The 17,848-nt window shown below is 40.5% G+C and overlaps 1 protein-coding gene across 2 annotated transcripts; it reads right to left on the bottom strand.

Annotated features, from left to right (window-relative positions):
• WDSUB1 (WD repeat, sterile alpha motif and U-box domain containing 1) lies at positions 1–17,828 on the bottom strand. 2 transcript variants are annotated; one of them, XM_041466074.1, is made up of 12 exons: positions 17,808–17,828; positions 16,480–16,600; positions 14,458–14,871; positions 10,820–11,004; positions 7,895–7,987; positions 7,094–7,187; positions 6,798–6,831; positions 5,037–5,077; positions 4,843–4,949; positions 3,749–3,928; positions 1,669–1,803; positions 1–840 (listed from the first exon to the last, which is right to left on the bottom strand). In XM_041466074.1, the coding sequence occupies exons 3-12, from the start codon at positions 14,853–14,855 to the stop codon at positions 731–733; spliced, it is 1,377 nt and encodes a 458-aa protein (XP_041322008.1). In that variant the 5' UTR covers positions 14,856–14,871; positions 16,480–16,600; positions 17,808–17,828; the 3' UTR covers positions 1–730. The 2 variants fall into 2 exon arrangements, with proteins under 2 accessions (XP_041322008.1, XP_041322007.1); XM_041466073.1 differs by having other exon boundaries at positions 1–404.
• Between the last annotated feature and the right edge of the window lie 20 nt (positions 17,829–17,848).

Below are 17,848 nucleotides of genomic sequence, written 5' to 3'. Positions count from 1 at the left end.
AGTAAAAATTTTAAGAAAATTTTATTTGAAAAACTTTGAGTACTTGACTCTTAAACAGAAATACCACAAAGTAAAACTACTAGGAAATTAAAGTTGTTCTGGGAGTTTCCACCAGTGAAGGCTGAACCAGCCACAGATAGAAGAGAAGCACAAGTTTTTCTTTCCATGTGTTTCTGATACAATTAATTCCTCCAGCTGCATAAAATTTCAATTAATTTTAACAAACAACTTCAAAATTAAGTGGTTTAACTATTTCTGCTGAGTCTCTAGCCAGCGATTAATGGCCATTTTTAGTGTTCTGTTTGGTGTGAGCATAAGAGAGTGGAGAGGAAGATTCGTCATGGGACTAGATCGTCTACTGCTGATCCAGTTTTCCATTGCTTCCCTTTCATAGGAATAGCCATCTGCAAAGACACCATCAACAAAAGCTCATATTACAGAGGCTTGGGCACTGTGGCACTGTGCAGATGTTAGCTGTTTAAATGTGAAAGGGAAGTAAGGAAATACATCCAAACAGGAAAATTGAGATCTAGAATAAGTACACTGTATGTGAAATCTTTACTGTGGATATAAACAGTTCTGGCTAGTTTCATGTATCTATCCTGCCTGCAAAGCACCAAATTATATTATGCACAAGTTAAATAAGACTTTCTTTTCAGTTTGAATGATCCATAATGTGAAGTGAAAGCTCATTACTATCAATTGTTTAACACAGCTAAAGCCTGCTGCTTTACTGGACAGGGGGCTTGTCCACCTGGCTGACCCAGCCCTGTACAGTCTTCACCACCTGCCCAGGTTCAGGACTTCGGCTCTTAGAGTTGGTAGCTGAACCAGCTGATCCTTAAAGAACAGAAATTAGGCTCCAGTTTAGTGTCAGTCACCCATGAGTATCTGTGGTGGAATACAAACCCGGGCCCTATGCCCCTCCTCTTGTCTCCTTACTCCTTATTGAATAAAGCAACTCGCACTCCAGCAGTTGGCAAATGTCTTCATATTCTGGCCATTTTAATTCTCAGAAGTCTGCCCTAATACCTCAGAACTGGGTGCAGTTAGTTACTGTTTACAGAGCAACAAAAAAATTATACTGATCTTCTTCTGATGTTTATATGCACCTCCTTCCTTCTCCCCCCAATAACAGAACTGCAGAAAAATAGTTCTTCATAAAATGTTTTTAACTATGTAACATCTTACGCTGCTGGCATATCACAGTTCCAATGGCTGCTGCATTTAAAGGAGTCTCATTCTGTGCAAACTTTTAAGTGCTCTCTAGATGGTGTGCTAAGCATAGAAATGAGCCTGGGGTTTTTTGGGCTTTTTTTGTAGGGGGCTGGTTTGATTTGTTTGTTTACTTTTTGCCCCACTGAATGCACAATTCTATTTTGCACTTACTGAACCAACACTGTAATTAGGATTGTAATTATATTTACAAAGGCACATAAAGGGAGGCACATTAAGAAAAGGAAGAAGTTGCTTGTTAGAGTATTTTTCTCCATATCAGAGCTGTGATTCAGCAAACTAAATGTTTATCACAATTCTGGTTTGTTGCAATAGCTATTTAGAATAGTTTATCTTTCTAGGTGTGATGTTCAAATAGGTGTAGGAACACAAAAATGGGCCTATCTTTACCCTCAAGTAATTGGTTTTAATCCATGTCATGTAAAGGCATACCTGTGGCAATGACAGGATCGTTCATAAGCTCTCTTGTTATAGGACATAGGAACTCATCAGGAACAGAAACCGAGATTGTTGTCATCTTCAGTTCTTCAATTTTCTGGAGAACTTTACTGCGCAGGCCTAGAGACTCTGAAAAATTATTTGTACATGAAGTGGACAGCACAGACAGGTAAGGCAAAGAGGTCAGGTCTTGGAATAGTCAGTACACCTGTGTTACAGGAGACAGCTCCATCTCCATCTAAACCAAAAGCCTGCAGCCAGCCCTGGCTCCCATTCCAGTCAGCCCTGCCACAGGTTCTCTCTGCTGCTGGGCAACAGTAACTTCAGGTAATAATGAAAACAATCAGTAAATCAGTGCAAGTGCAGCAGAGCCGTGGCAGAGCAGTGGCCTGGTGGCCTGCAGTTGACTTCGTGCGAGTGCAGCGCTGCCCTGCAGCCACACCCTGCCACGGGACACTGCAGGGCTGGCCCTCGGCACGGGACAAAGCAGTGCCAGTGCAAAGGTACAGCTGTGCACAGGTGCTGCCAGCATCTCCAACAGACTGCATTTCCTTTCACCTCCACGCTGGCATTCAACACCCCTGGTCATACCCACCTGTGATCCACCACACCTGCTGTACAGCACTGCTGTCTGGGGCTTACAAAGGCACTACTGAAAGGTGCCTGAGCCTCTGGTTTTTAAAAGAACACTGATGTCCTCCAAACTGCAAACACTGTGAAAAACTTCTAGAGGTCTTTAGCAAGTTCTTACAGTCTCAGAGGAAAGATAACCGGTTATCAAGGAGAGAAAGGACATGCTCATTCAAGCCTTTGTGTGGTGGTAGACACCTAAAATTTAGTTAAACAGGAATTGAGTAACATAGAAAATGTTCATTTTAGGCAAATAGTATTTTCCTACTTTGTAAATGCTTGAGCTAAGGCAGATAGCAATTTTTAAAGTCAGATATATATACCTTTGTTGATTTCTTTCCCCACAGAGAACTCTCTTTGTAGCAAGTCATACTACATTCAATTCTCGCAGCATTATCTCATTAGCCTCAGCTGGCAATCGCTGCAACAAAGTTTTAGGCTACAGCAATGCTAAGGAAAATGTTTGCATAAACTGAGGAAACCAAGTGTCATTCATGGATGACAATTCCTGACAGATTCCCAGCATTTCTGTTATTTCTAGATTTCAACAAAGCCAGCTGTTACATAGAGATAATATGATCCAATATAGACCAATTCCACACACACACACAAAGGAAGGGAGCAGTCTTCCTACAATGAACAATATCCAACTGCACTTTTTAAAAGGTTTCTTACCTTTCAGCCTTTTGTTATACTTGACTTCAGTTTAACAAATGTATTAGCACCTAATTTACATCTAAATCTGGCCATCAAAATTGATAGAGAACTTGTATTTCGAAAGTTCCAGTGCAGTTTACAATCTTTAAACTTCTTATTTCATAATGACCACTGTGAAATCATTAGTAATATGGTGCTTCCTTTTGATTCCTTCTAAAATGTAATCACAGTTTTGCAATAAAACAATAGGACAGTGTAGGAACCTGATGTATTAAAAATTGTCTGAGCCAGGCAAACTTTGCTTGGTCCTTACCAAAAGTCATCAGCAAATGCACACATAGGAATTTCACTGTTCAATTCCAGGTTGGTGAACACCCGCAATTCTAAACATGGCACTTCTGCAGACTGATAGGAAAAACTATAGACCACCCTATTTACCAAAGTGAGAAACATGAATTACAGAGAAAAGCTGAAATTCCTTTTCCACAGCTTAATAATACAAGATCGAACAATGAAAACAGAAACAAAATCAGGTAAGACCATCTAACAGCATCATTAGTAGAAGTGAAGTAGAAGTATGTCTCCAGGTATGAGCAAACACACACACACACACAAAAGGAATACTGTGGACAGTGTAACATAAGGGGTTTTTTACCAGCCCTGGAAATGAAATAAAAAAGCCATTTCAGGGGGAAAAAATCTATGTATGGAACTCCTAGCTTGCCTTCATTCCAACATTTCAAAGTACTCTAGAGATTAAAAACTATTTGGATTTCAATACTCTTACCAATTTTTAATTCCTTAGCAAGACTTTCCTTAGTAAGATTCAGTAGTTCCTTGCCATCAATATTATTAATTTTGAAAAGTTCAACGAAGTTTGCTAAATCCTGTGCACAGAGCCAGGCTGAAACATCATCCTCTGACCAGTCCTCAACAGCCACCTTTGATTCATTTTCTACAGTACGTCCTTTGAAAATGAAAAAAAGTTTAAAAACAATACAAACAAAAAACTAAATTAAAACCAAACAACATCATCTCCCCCTCCCCCAATCAAAAAAACCTCACCACAACCCCCCAAAAGCAAACAACAATGAAATTCTCAGTTCAAAGAAACAAGGTCATTAATAGATCCTGTTTTTAAGTGTTCTCAGTACTATACATTCTTCAACTAAGAAAATAAATGCTTCTTAGACATTCCTTTGTGAGGGATGGCAGTAATTTGGGTTTACCTTTTACCTATCAATTTTCAAAGTTTAGAGGAATTTAATCTCTTAGATGCCTACACTTGAACAAACAATCAGAAAAGTGCTAGCAGACACTGGAATCATCTTGCACATCCTTAAAAGGCACACCAAAATCCCAACTTACTGCTGTGCTTTGAACAATATGTACCTTTGTTCCACAAACTTTAGATGCTGGTGTAATTTGTACATTAGTTATCCTACATTAATGGCACTAATGTCATTTGCACAATTAGTTTTTCACCTATAACGACCGGTAAGGTGCATTTCTAATTGACAACTACAATTGCAATTAGCATATTTTCAACTCGTCACAAATTATGGGTGTCCAAGAAGTCTTTCAACACTCTGGCAATAACATTCATCTCTTAAATGCTGTCCAAAGAATAAGCAATTGCAAATATCAGAAAAACAGATATAGCAAATTAATAAAATTAAGATATGTCCAGTATATTTTTCTTTACAAAATAACAAAAAGATAATACCTCTTCTGGGCATTAATCAGGTTAATTAGAAGATAAAAAGCATGAACACAATCCTGATGTTGCACATTAAGTGCAGGTAAGAATGAGGGATTTTTGCATCTTCAGAAGGTGTTTTGAGTTTAAAAAAACAGATTTCAAATACTTCACACACTGACCTGCACAGGGTTGCTTAAGGTCAAGCTGCCATATGTGCACAGTTTTATCCATTGAGCCTGTGGCAAGTAAGGGACTATGTGGTGCAAAAGCACAAGTTGTAACATATCTACAAATAAAAAAAAAGATGTCTGAAAATTCATTAGAAAAGGATTTATTTTATTTATGAAACAGAATAATCATGCTGATTTCTTACCTTGTATGCCGAGACAAAGTATGAAGGGTAGTGCCAGTACTCTGTAAAAGAGTTTTTGTGATTTTAAATCTTAAAGAATAAAAAAGTGTTTCTGTATTTGTTTGCTTCCTTTCAAAACAGGGAATATTGCTTCTTGAAAAGTGACAGAAGGTACCTTCAGAGAAGTTACACAACCTTGACAAAGCTGATCAGCAGCAGAGTCAGAAATGCAACTTGAATTTCCTGCTTTAAGTCTCTATTTGATTCCCTGGAGCACTGTTCCCCTGCACAATCAGCCAGCATGGAACAAGCAGGGAGAAGAGTGCTGGAAACACTGACTGAATTAAATCTACATTGGTTGGTTGGTTGTGCAGATAAAGACATTTCTTCTACCAATCTTGTATTAGAAATTATCAAAAGGGTCATTGTGGAGGTCAACCCACAAGCCTTCAATTGGACCAATAATTAACCACACCTGTTTGGCCTATTCTCTATTTGGCCACTAAATACTAACTCAAAAATGAAATTCCTGAATTTTGGCAGTTTTAACTTATTATGGAAAGATTTTCCCTCCTACAAAAAATAGCATTTCTTTGACATATAGGTATAGACAGATTGGAAAGATGATGAGCAAAATTATTCTGAATCACTAATTGATCAGTCAGCACGCCAATATTTTGAGCTGTCCAACATGATCAAAGTTCCCTAATATAGGCTGAAATCTCTCTCCCTCCCATAAAGGTTTATTGTCCCTACTTTTCCCCACAGAATCACAGGATGGTTGGGGACCTCTGAGATCATATAGTCCAACCCCTCTGCTAAAGCAGCATCATCTAGAGCAGGTGTCCAGGCAGGTTTTGGCTATCTCCAAAGGAGAATTTCAGAACTAGAAAAGTTATTGTCCCATTTGATAAAAACCTAAGGCCACAAAAGCTGATGAACAGTATTAAGAAATATTTAGGCTGTGGTTTCCTTCATCTTCCAATTTTCTGAAGCTCCTGAACTCTAGAGGACATTTTACATATCTGCCTAAACTTCAAACTACTAAAATAACTGGGCCAAAAACTCTGCAGGTATTGTATTAGTGATTTTGGTGAGAAACTTTAATGCTTATTTAAAAATTGAATTAATACAAGTATGTGCAGAGTAAGCTGAAGAAGTTTAAAATTTGTTCATCCCTCATTTTCAGCAAAATTATTGTTTTTAATACTATAAATACTAAAGGTATATATACCACTTACAGGTGAATCATAAAGGAGATAACAATGTTATTACAGAAAATGCTTAAACAATAGGTTTTTAAGACATTGTACTTAATGTAAACATTTTCTTGAATTCTTTATTATGCTTCTATTTTATGTGCACTTTACATATAACTAACTGCAGAATGTCTATGTTCACCATTCCTGATTTTATGTCAATAGGTACAGTCTTCCTTGCTTTGGAAGCTAAGCTAAAGTTAGGATAAGAAAAAAATCCTTTCACTTCAATCTGATTCTTGTAATACTTGTAAATATGGAATTAATTGTGTAACACCCTACTGCAGAGAAATCAACTTACAAATCCTCACAATGTAAATAAAAAGTGAGAAAGACTGATCAATTTTCAGGAGATATTTTTCCTTAGACTCCTTCTCCTCCTGCCCCCAAATGCACACTAAGTATTTTGGCTTAGTATCATTTGCATTCTTTAGTATTTTTTCATTGAAATGACACTGCAGAAGTAGTGCTTATATTTAAAGACAACACCCCAACAAATGATCCTGTATTATGCTGTACTTACAGTTTCATAGATTATGACGCACTTGTCCACAGACCTGAAAAAAATACATTGACATTAAAGCGATGCAGAGAAGGAAAAGGTACGTGTTTCATTAACCTTTTCCACAACCCAAGATTTCAAACTCCATCACCTACAGACTGATTGTAAAGATACTTCAACACCTCTAGAGGTCACAGAACTGTTCCTTAATTATTGGTAATAAATATTTAGAAATCTTTAACTCTTTTGACATTTCTGTTTTACAATACTGAAGCGTGAACCTGGACAGCTTGATATTTCAACAAGGCGCTGCTTACCCAGAGACTATCATCTGTCCATCACATGAAAATGCACAAGCCAGAACTGGGGCAGAGTGCCCATTCAGTGTGCATTTATATTTTAACTGAACACCTAAAAATACAAAAAGTATATTATTACATACGGCTATATTTGACAAGGTATAACACAAGGTGCTTTAAGAAGCCCAAAGCTCCACCAAAGATGAGACTCTGTGACATACTGTTTACAAAAAAGGGGATAAAACGATCAGAGACAACTTCCCCTTTAATATCTCCAACTTTATCACTTTGTAGTCTTAGCATGTCTCACAAGGTTTTAGATAATTAAATGTGTATTTGGATACCCAGTATTAATCCTTACACACTTTTATATAAAGCAGATTACAAAAAAAGTAACCACTGAAGATATTTTTGGCAATTTACTTAGTCTCCACATTATAGTTTTTGCAGGAGCCTACATTCTTTTCTCCAGCTCTTATTCAAGGCCCAGGATATACTGAAACACGAAAAAAAACCTCTCCCTAGCCAGGCAGATTAAGAGGTTTCAACCTATCAAGCTGTGGAAAGGCCGCAGTAGAATTTTTTAAAAAATCTTTACTTTCAATACTTGTTGATAAATAGATTGCTAAATAAAATCTACATGGCATAGCATCACAAAGTGCTGAACGCCTTAGCTGCTCTCCAGCTAATAATTAAAAGAAATCTTTCAATTTGTGGTTAGTTTGGCTGTGAATCCAGTAGTATAAGTTTGATTTTTGATTTAAATTGTTACTAAAGACCTAAGACATTGGTATATTCAAAAAGCATTTCTATACAAACCTAAGAAATCTGCAAACAAAATAAGCCAGAGTTTGATATGATTATCTTGTCCACAGGAAGCCATCTGGAAGTATTTGAATCCATTTTCACTATCTGATAAAATTAAAATATATAAATGGGAGTCAGAAACATTGAAAATAACAGCAGATCAGTAAACTACATCAGCATAAAAATCGTTGTAGAAGTTCTAAAACAGTTTGGACGTAAGAAATAGGTATCATTATACTCTTTTCTGAATAAGTATATTAAGATCAGAGCTGTGCTCATGTTTTAAGCTTTCTTGGTGGGAAATGTTTGAATCCTCTGATTATACTGCTAGAGTCTTTAAATCTAAATTATATGGTTATATGCAGTTCCGCAATTCTCAAAATTAACCACATACACCTGTACAAATTTGAGAGTATCTGACAGGGAATTTTCATACTTTTACACATTCAACTTTTCACTTTTATAAACTGACATTTCATGACTGCAATCCAGCCAAACACTCAGTAAATACTGCATTAAGTGTGAAATACCACAATAACAGTTTTACAGCTTTCTCTTCTTGATTCAGTGGCTACAAACATTTCTGAATTATCATGTTCCACAAGTGGACTGTTTGATGCATAAGAAAGTGTTTGGATGGTTGCAACCTGAGAGTAGTGGTCAATGGCTCAGAGTCCCAATGGACTAGTAGTGTCCCTCAGGGTTCTGTATTTGGAACAGTGCTATTTAATATCTTCATTAAGATATTAAATAGGCAGCAGGAAGGAAGCAAGTGCACCCTCAGAAAATTTGCAGATGACATCAAGCTGAGTGGTGCAGGTGACACAAGAAGGACAAGGATCTGGGAGGACCCCAAAGGGACCTGGACAAGCTTGAGTGCTGGCCCATGGGAATCTCAGGTGCTGGTGTGCCAACCGGATTGGGGCAACCGCCAGCAACAATCCAGGCTGGGGGGTGAACAGGTGGAGAGCAGCCCTGCCAAGAGGATTTGGGGGTGCTGGTGGCTGAGAGCCTGTGAACATTGCACCACTTGCCAGGTTCAGTTCCAGCTTCACCTCGGCCTTCCTCATCCCCTCCCTACACAAACGTAATTCATCTCTATACTTTTCCCAGGTTACATGTATTTGTTCCCACTGCCTGCGCACTTGCTTCTTGCCTTTTAGTTTGACCAGCAGTTCTTGACTCAGCCATGCAAGTCTCTTGCCCTCCTTGCCCAGTTTCTGGCTCCTGGGGACCACTGACTCTAGCACTCAGTAGAAGACTTTCCTAAAGATCTGCCAACTCTGTTCCATTCCCTTGTCCCTGAGAGCAGTCTCTCAGGGGATCCCACTGACATCCTCTCTGAAGAGCTGGAAGTCTGCCTTCCTAAAGTTCAGGAGCCTGCCTCTATTCCTTACCTGACCTATATTCCTTAAGATGGTAAACTCCACCAAACTCCACCACAACTGCTTTAGATCCCATGAGCTCCTAGGCAACTGTGACTGAATCCACTTCAAAGGCAGAGGAACCACCTGTTACAGCCTGAAGCACAAAGAACCTATCAGACACTCTGGATCAAAACTTGTTCTGAATTAAGCAGGTAAAGAGAGTCTCAATTTAAAACTATCTCTAATTGTACTGGATAAACACTACTTGTATGCATTTCATAATGTGTTAAATCTGCCAAAAATCCCAGAAGGTTCAACCATTGATGATTAAACACAAAAGGAAATATGCTGACTTTCAATAATATATAGATTAAAAAATCAAGAATTATCATAAATCAGCCAGAACAAATCCACAGTGCAGGAAATACCTGCTTGGTTGCCTGTTGCCTTCTTGGCAGAAGGCTGTAATTTTTAAACCAAGAGAATAATCTCAATATGAAATGGCATGGTGGAAATTACACTCCAATCTGTTTCAGCTGCAACATATTTTTTGCCCTCAGATGCAACTCTTAGTTCACGATGGAGTTTTTTGTGTAGTATTTTCACCAAGTAAGATCCTACAACTTTCAGAGGGCACATATTTGTTTGATTTGGTATTTTCAATCACTAATTCTCTGTTCTGAAGTGTATGTTCACATCCTTCTTCCTCAGGTTCCTCCTGCTTTCTTCCCCACTGCTTCTCTCCTGTTTTCTTCCTGCTCTGCACCACCTCCTTAGACAGGGTGGTACACAGACCGCAGTACTTATTGCCAGGTTCAGCACTTGAAGATGCAAGTGGCTGCTCAGTTAGAACTTTTGGAGCCTTTGAAAGGGGAGCTTGTGTATTCTGAATACAAAAGCCTAAATATGTCTATGAAGATCACTTTGTCTCAATAGCGGATCTGGAAAGCACAAAAGTATACACACAAGTTTGTTAAATCAAGTTGCTGCATTACTTCCTAAAGCTGAGAAAGAGGTTTCTTCCTAATTTCCTAACCTCCATTAGAAGCAAATGACAATGTGATCAAATGCTAAAACAGCTCCAAGAATTTTGAACATCTTAGTGGAATGCAGGAGATTCTGGGCTCATTACTCCCCCAAATTCCTCTAAATGACAAAGTCAGGTGCAGGAAAATAGCCTATCTGTTCATATTCCACAGTTCAAGCATTTAGCTTATTAGGTTTACAGCTCTCTGCATTGTTTTAATCCAGTCCTGCTCCTTGGGAACCAAAGTATAAAAGAGTCAAGGGAATGGTAAACAAATACTGCATCTCCTAACACCCTTGTCTGCCACGGGGGTTATTAGCTACTCAAAGTTATCACCTTGTTTGTTGACCTAGTACATTCCTTGCCACCAACCTGACCACAACCTTTACTTAAGAATATTCAGAATATTCCAAAACATCAGCTCTTCACAAGGTCATTTGTATCTTGAGCACAAATGGCAAAAAGAATATGAAAACAAGAGCTAGGGAGAAATAAATAACTCTTTTTTAAAATATTCCTTCTCTGATCAATTGAATAACTAACCAGATACTGGATGTGAAGAAATATCACAGCAGGTCACGCCAAGATCATGTGCTTTTTCATTATACAGGCATCTCATTTTATCATCCCAAATGGTTAAATCACCACTTGATGATCCAGTGACAAAGAAGTTTCCATTGGGAGAAAACGCACAAGCCATCAAAGAACCACCTTTAACTTTCCCAGATCTGAAAAGCAAGAGTACACAGGATTTGAATTTCGAGTAGGTAAAGTCCTACAAAGTCACCTCTCAAATGTAGTCTGATGCCATAAGCCAAACTCTTCTAAGGTTTGCACTTTGGAACTAGCTAACAGAGGAAAGAGAAACTCAAACCAGCTACGAAAAGAGAGCAAAATAAGCTTTGCAGCAGGGATCAGAGCAGCTCTTTGACAGCAGGAGGAAAAACATGAGATGGAGGCCCAAGGCAATAATTTTAACTGAGTGATAAAATAATTTTCAAACTAAAGACAATTTGCATGGATTTAACACTTAAAAGGCAGAGTGCACTGTTAAAAGTCTATGGCAGGATAATTTTACAAGTCAAAGATAAATATACAACTATAATTAACACCGATTTACATGTACACAAACAAGGGGAAAAAAGACAGACAATTCTTCTGGTTTTAGAGAAAAAAGAGAACACCTACTAGCCCATATGATAAGCCGTAGCTGAGTAGAATACTTTGTGATTATTGATGTAGGACTAATTTTGCACCACTTTTACACAAGAGAAAGCAATGTGGAAAAAAAATTCTGTATTTTAATTAAGTCAGCCGAAGCACTTTGGAAAACTGATCTTCTGTTGCTCTAGGACACAAAATAAAACGACACACACACTGGAGCCTCCAAGGTAAAAAAAAGGGAAGTTTAACTTCTGACTTCAACATTTATAGATTGTCAAAAGTGACAGTGGATTGGAGGATGACAGTGCCACCTCTCCAACGACACTAGACAAACTAACAGTGCATCAAATTTCTCCTCCTCCAGAAAAGAATGTAAAAACAGTAATTATTTACATAAAGTGCGTGAGAAAGTTTGTTACAAAAATGTAAACATCAGAAGGCTTAGAAGAACTTAGAAGAACAGGGTGACAATCTTCAAAGAAAATTTCTAGCAGATACGGAAATGTGGTCAACCCTCAGGAAGGAAGTGGGGTCAACCTGACATCCTTTATATTATCTGATAACCTAAAATTAACCAAAAGAGTCTCACTCCTTTTAATGGACATCAGATCCAACCAAGCTGAGTCTTTAAGTGCAGGGAGAAAATCACAGCCATGACAAAGTCACATGACAAGAAATGTCAGTCCTACTTTGTCACTGTACTTTGTAGAACAGCTGCTAATGCTTTTTTACTGACAGAAATTTTATTTACTGCCAGAGGTGTCAAACTTAATGTCACAGAAGACAAGTCAATTAAATTTTCCTCAGTGCCACACTAATCAGACCCATGACCTTCTAAAAAGCATTGTCTCCCTTAATTCTTTTATTAAGAATACTATCAAATTCACTACAGTGCTTCCCATTTTTATATGTACAATCTTTTTTCTTTAGTGTAGCTTTTCCAAATTTCCTTCTTTCACACAAAAAGTTGCAGATTCTGTTCTGAAAGCAACAGTAAAATAAATAGCATTGTGCATACATTTAAAATTTGCAGGCCAAATGCCAGTTTTGTAACTTACTACTGAAAAGGAAACAGAGACCAGTAAAAAATACGAGTCAACTTGCTTTCCTGTTGTTCACATCCACCGTAGAACTTATTTAAATAATCACCCTACTTCACAATCTGAACTGCTCAATTACAACAGCTGAGTAGATAAGGAGTAAATTTTATGTAATTTTATTATAATTACCATCCATATATTTAGTCAAGTGACAAAACAGTGTAGTAATATGTTTTCTCATTTTCAGCATCAACACAATCAACTGTTTCAAAAGAAACAGAGGACCACAGAATGACATTAGACGGTTAACTAACTTCCTCTGACATAATTTTTAAGTATTTTGATGATTTCTATGTTATACTGATTTCAACTATTAAAAATAGGACATTTTTCTACCGGCAATTACAAATCACAATAAAAATATTCATCAGCTGAAAATACATACACACATGCACATCCCAAAATAGATATAAAGTTAAGTTGACTACTGCTGGCCTGTCAACACTCTGAAATGAACTTTTAATAGTTGAAGGGGACGGGATTGTAATGTTCAAGTTTTTTCTTATTTCTCTACAATGAAAATGCCAAAGCAGGATAATTTTTGCTTCTAATAACAATATAGTTTCTAAGTAGTCATTATACATCCACCACTCAACTAGAAGAAAATTAGGATGTAGGTCTAAACCATGCATCACTGCATGTATTAAGGCCATACAATGGTAAGAAATGTTCTTTTCATATTTCTGGGTTTTTCCCTTCAGCAACAAGCATTCTGAATTTAAAAAAAAAATTATCTCTTCACTACTAATGCCTCAAAACAAATAAACCCTGAGATTTCAGAATACTAATGACTGAATTTCCCAATTTTTCTGAAAGATAAAACTAGGAAAAAATAGGTTATCAGTACCTCTTTACTATCAGAACCATTTCAGTGTTTCTTCATGTATTACAAAAAACATGGTGGCAAAAATCTTGGACAATTTATGGACAAACTTCCAGATTTGCACAATTTCAAGTAACTATAATCAATCATTTCGAAAAATGCACAGTTCCCACATAAATCACCACTATGGAAGGCAAAGAGGCCACAAAATGAGGGACATGCTTGACAGGGGACTACCAACATCAAACAATTCTGTCTTTCAGAAACAGCTGCTCCCTCAATCCTGAGTAAAACATCAATTTGCTCAAATTCTTAACTACTTTTCTAACTTTAGAGAGTTATTTAGTTGTGTAATAAGCCCTAAAACCTAAATAATGTCTTGCCCAAATACAGAATACAACAACTGGCCTAAAGAATTCACTGAAAGACAGAGATGTTCATGCCTTTAACTGTGCAACACCAATAAATATGCTCATCTGTTTTGTTTCAAATGTTTCCAAGAAACCTATGTGAAATGTTGACTGTCATGCTTAACTTATTTGGCACCAATACTTCTTTCACTAACACTTCCTAAAATGTACAGTTTCAGGACAGGTCCATAGTTTCCAAACTCTGGTTGCTGCAAGCTTCTAAGACCTTCCTGGACTCCAAACTCCTAGTAATAAAGCATTCAGTTTATACTACTATGTGTAATGCAATATAAAGCACACAGTACAGTCAGGATCCACTGTGTATTATGTACCACAGTTTGCTGACCCACTGTTCAGAAATCAGATGCATACAGTGTGCAATGCATCCTGATCTCATGTTAAATCAATGAAATGAACTTTTAAAAATCAGGATTTAGCTGTATAATAACTTTGTAAAAATTAAAGCTTCTTGAGTTCGCATTGTTTAACTTAAAAAACCAAAAAGTTCCTCAGCACTTTTCTCTCTCCTATTGATAATCTTTTGGTCATCTAAATCCTATCCCCGTTTCTTTGTGATATCCATCAGTGGTGTAAAGTCTGCGTATCTTGTATACAGTACAGCATACTGACTGAACTATATTCACCTCAAAACAAAACATTTGTCAAAAAATATTTGTCACTCACCGGTACAGTTTCATGGACTGCACGTTCCAAAGCACCACGCTGCCATCGGCTGCCCCTGCCAGCAGGTGGGCGGCCCCGGGAGAGAAGCGGCAGACCCTGACGGGGCTGGCGCCGGGCTGCTCCAGCACGGCCAGCCTGCGGCCGTCGCGCGCGTCCCAGAGCGCCGAGGTGCCGTCCGTGGAGCACGAGGCCAGCACGAGGCCCGACGGCGAGAAGCAGCAGCAGTGCACGGCGTACGTGTGGCCTTCCAAAGGCGAGTACGGCAGCTCGGCGAAGTCGCTCAAAGAATAAACACGAATTGTTTTGTCCAAGGAACAAGTAGCCAAGCACGATGATGAGAAGGCACAGTAATTGACGTCATCACTATGATCTGCTAAAGTGTGAATTAATGTTGCCATTTGAAAAAATAAAAATCTGAAAAAGAGGTTACCAGACTTAATTTTCCCGTTTCGTAAATGAAACATACTACCTTAGCACGATAAATTTTGAAGGAAAAAAAAAAGAAAGAAAAACTCATTTGCAAAGTACGATTTTCACCTAGCATTGTTTAAGCAGAGAATCATAAAATCACAGACTAGTTTGGATTGAAAAGGGTCTTAAAGCCCATGCAGTTTCACCCTCTGCCATAGGCAGGGACACCTTCCACTGCCCCAGGTTGCTCCAAGCCACATCCAGCCTGGCCTTGAATGCTTCCAGGGATGGGGCAGCCACAGCTTCTCTTGACACCCTGTGCCAGGGCTTCACTACCCTCACAGCCCAGAATTTCTTCCTAATCCCTAACCTAAACCTACTCTCAGTTTAAATCCATCCCCCTTTCTACCACTACATGGCCTTGTAAAAAGACCTTTTCCAGCCTTTTTGTGGCTGGAGCACTTTCCAGTGAAGACCAAGACAAAATAGTCATTGAGTACCTCAGCCTTCTCCACGACTTGGGTAACCAGGTCTCCTGTTTCCTTTCAGAGGGGGCCCACATTTCTCCTAATCTTCCTTTTATCACCAACATACCTATTAAAGCTTTTCTTGTTGCCCCTGACATCCCTGGCTGGATTTAATTTCATCAGGACTTTAGCCTTCCCAACCTAATCCCTGACTGCTCGAAAGATCTCTCTGTAGTCCTCCCAGTCTACCTGTCCTTGCCTGCATTTTTCCTTTTTGTTTGAATTCATCCAAGAGCTCCCTTCTGCTTATTTTCACAGATAGCAACAGTAGTGAAGGCAAAACATCGGTGCACTTGTGTTGCCAATTCAAAGTTTGACCAGACTGACTAAAACATTTAAGTCAAAATGTGAGTATTAATTGGGTGATCAGCATTGGAACCTCTCCAGAAATTGCATTTGCTGCTACACAGAACAACAAAAGGCAATGTGAACTTCACATGCATTTCCCCAGGATGCAAAACTGCTAGAACCAGTTTAAATTGTATCAGATGAGTGATTCATACTGCTGAGGTCCAGGAAATCCCCAGAGGTACATTTCAACCAGTTACTCCCCATGCTGCAGATCACAGACAAGTTTCCTGAGAATAAATGCAGAGCCAAAATGAAGTGCCTACAGCTCTTATAAGCTGTTTATAATGAAAAAAACCAGTAATACTATTTATATTGAGTTAACTTATATAATAGTCTGCTGTTTTAGATAAGTGCTTCATTCTGAATAATAATTTCAGTGCTGAGGCATTTGGCGAACAAAACCATATATACTCACACATTTCTTTTTTTTACATAGAAACATACACACAAATATATTTATATGTATGTAGACATGTAAGTATGTATAAATGTATACACACATATGCAGAGGCATGTACATATACACACAGACACAAAGGTGCATGTGTAAGGGCAAAATACTTGTTCTCTTCAGACAGTGTATGGCACACCAATTTAGTTAAAAACAAGATCATTGAATACTACCCACTTTAACTTCAGGATGCTCAGTTTTACTACCACTCTCTTTAAAACCATTAAACAAATGAAGTAGTATCAATAACATATCTTAGCTGCAGAAAGAAAATAAACATACTTTTTTCAACTACGAGAAACTGAAGAGTCAGAGAAAGCTTAACATCTGGAAAGATGAGCTGAAAAAGGCACCTTGATCTCACTGTCAGGAGACTTCCAGGAGTCACTGCAGAAAAGCAAACCTAAGAACAAGAGGTTTCAGTATCAATAAATCGACTGAGGGAGCTAGGAGCAGCGGGAGCATTCGTCACCAGAGAGATGTTCAGCACACAGCATCATCTCTCTGGCAATTACATATTTTTTCTCATAATCCACAAACCAGCAGCACCGGCCCACAGAAAGAGCTACAGCAATTCCCGACAGGGCTGGCAGCCCTTTCCCTATTGCTCTCTCCCGCAGCCCAGCCCCGCCCAACCCATCGCGCCGGCAGCGCGGCGGGGACGCGCTCGGAAGGTCGGCAGTCACCCCGAGCTCCAGTGGTACGTGTCGGCTAAACCAGACCCTGCCCCGGCTGCGCGGGGCCCGCGGCCACCAGGCACGGCCCCCGGCCGGCCATGAGGGGATCCCGCCCGCACCTCCCGCGCTCCGACCGCCGCGCCTCCTGCCTCGGCCACCCCCGCACGGCCCAGGCAGCTGCGCACGCGCGGTGCCCCCCCCGGCCCCCCGGCGTGGTGAAGTCCGGGCCGACCCGCCCCGCTGCGGGCCGTGCCACTGCGCGCCGGCTGCTGGGGGAGTCGCACTGCGTTTCCCGCTCTCACCGCTGCCACTGGTCCCGGCCCCGAGGCAGCGCGGGCGCGGATCGTGCGACCTTCAGCCCTCCGCGGCCTCAGCGCCGGCCCGGAGCCGCACCGCCGCCGCCGGCGCTATGGCTGCCTTGGCACGAACCCTGCGTGGGCGCAGGCGGTGCCCCGGCCCCCCGGCGTGGTGAAGTCCGGGCCGACCCGCCCCGCTGCGGGCCGTGCCACTGCGCGCCGGCTGCTGGGGGAGTCGCACTGCGTTTCCCGCTCTCACCGCTGCCACTGGTCCCGGTCCCGAGGCAGCGCGGGCGCGGTCGTGCGACCTTCCGCCCTCCGCGCCCTCAGCGCCGGCCCGGAGCCGCACCGCCGCCGCCGGCGCTATGGCTGCCTTGGCACGAACCCTGCGCAGGTTCCAGCGCCTGTGGGATGTCGGCGGGGCCGGATGCTATCCCGGCCCCTGCCGCGCCCGCACACCAGAGCACTGCCGGCCCCAGCCGTGTCCGAGCGGGCAGCGGGGCACGCTGTGCTGCTGAGATCGACACGGTGACCGCCTCAGCCCGGCCTCCGCCCGCCACAGGCGCGGCCCTCGAGCAGAGCGAAGGGAGTTCCAACAGAGTGCTCCCCCAGGCCCAGCAGCCCTCAGGTAACTTACACCTTCGCCCTCTCCCCCCCTTCACACACACGTTCAGCAGC

The sequence above is a fragment of the Pyrgilauda ruficollis genome, unplaced genomic scaffold, assembly GCF_017590135.1.
Source record: "Pyrgilauda ruficollis isolate IOZ18807 unplaced genomic scaffold, ASM1759013v1 scaffold196, whole genome shotgun sequence".
Lineage (NCBI taxonomy): Eukaryota > Metazoa > Chordata > Aves > Passeriformes > Passeridae > Pyrgilauda > Pyrgilauda ruficollis.
This window is presented reverse-complemented; position numbering and strand designations above follow the sequence as displayed.

Coding starts and splice junctions, on each gene's coding strand:
- WDSUB1 (XM_041466073.1), bottom strand. CDS start 14,855: ATGGCAACATTAATTCACACTTTAGCAGATCATAGTGATGACGTCAAT. Junction 3,929..4,842: donor CCTTAAGCAACCCTGTGCAG/GTCAGTGTGTGA, acceptor TCATTTTCAAAG/GACGTACTGTAGAAAATGAA. Junction 405..1,668: donor CGATCCTGTCATTGCCACAG/GTATGCCTTTAC, acceptor GTGTCTTTGCAG/ATGGCTATTCCTATGAAAGG.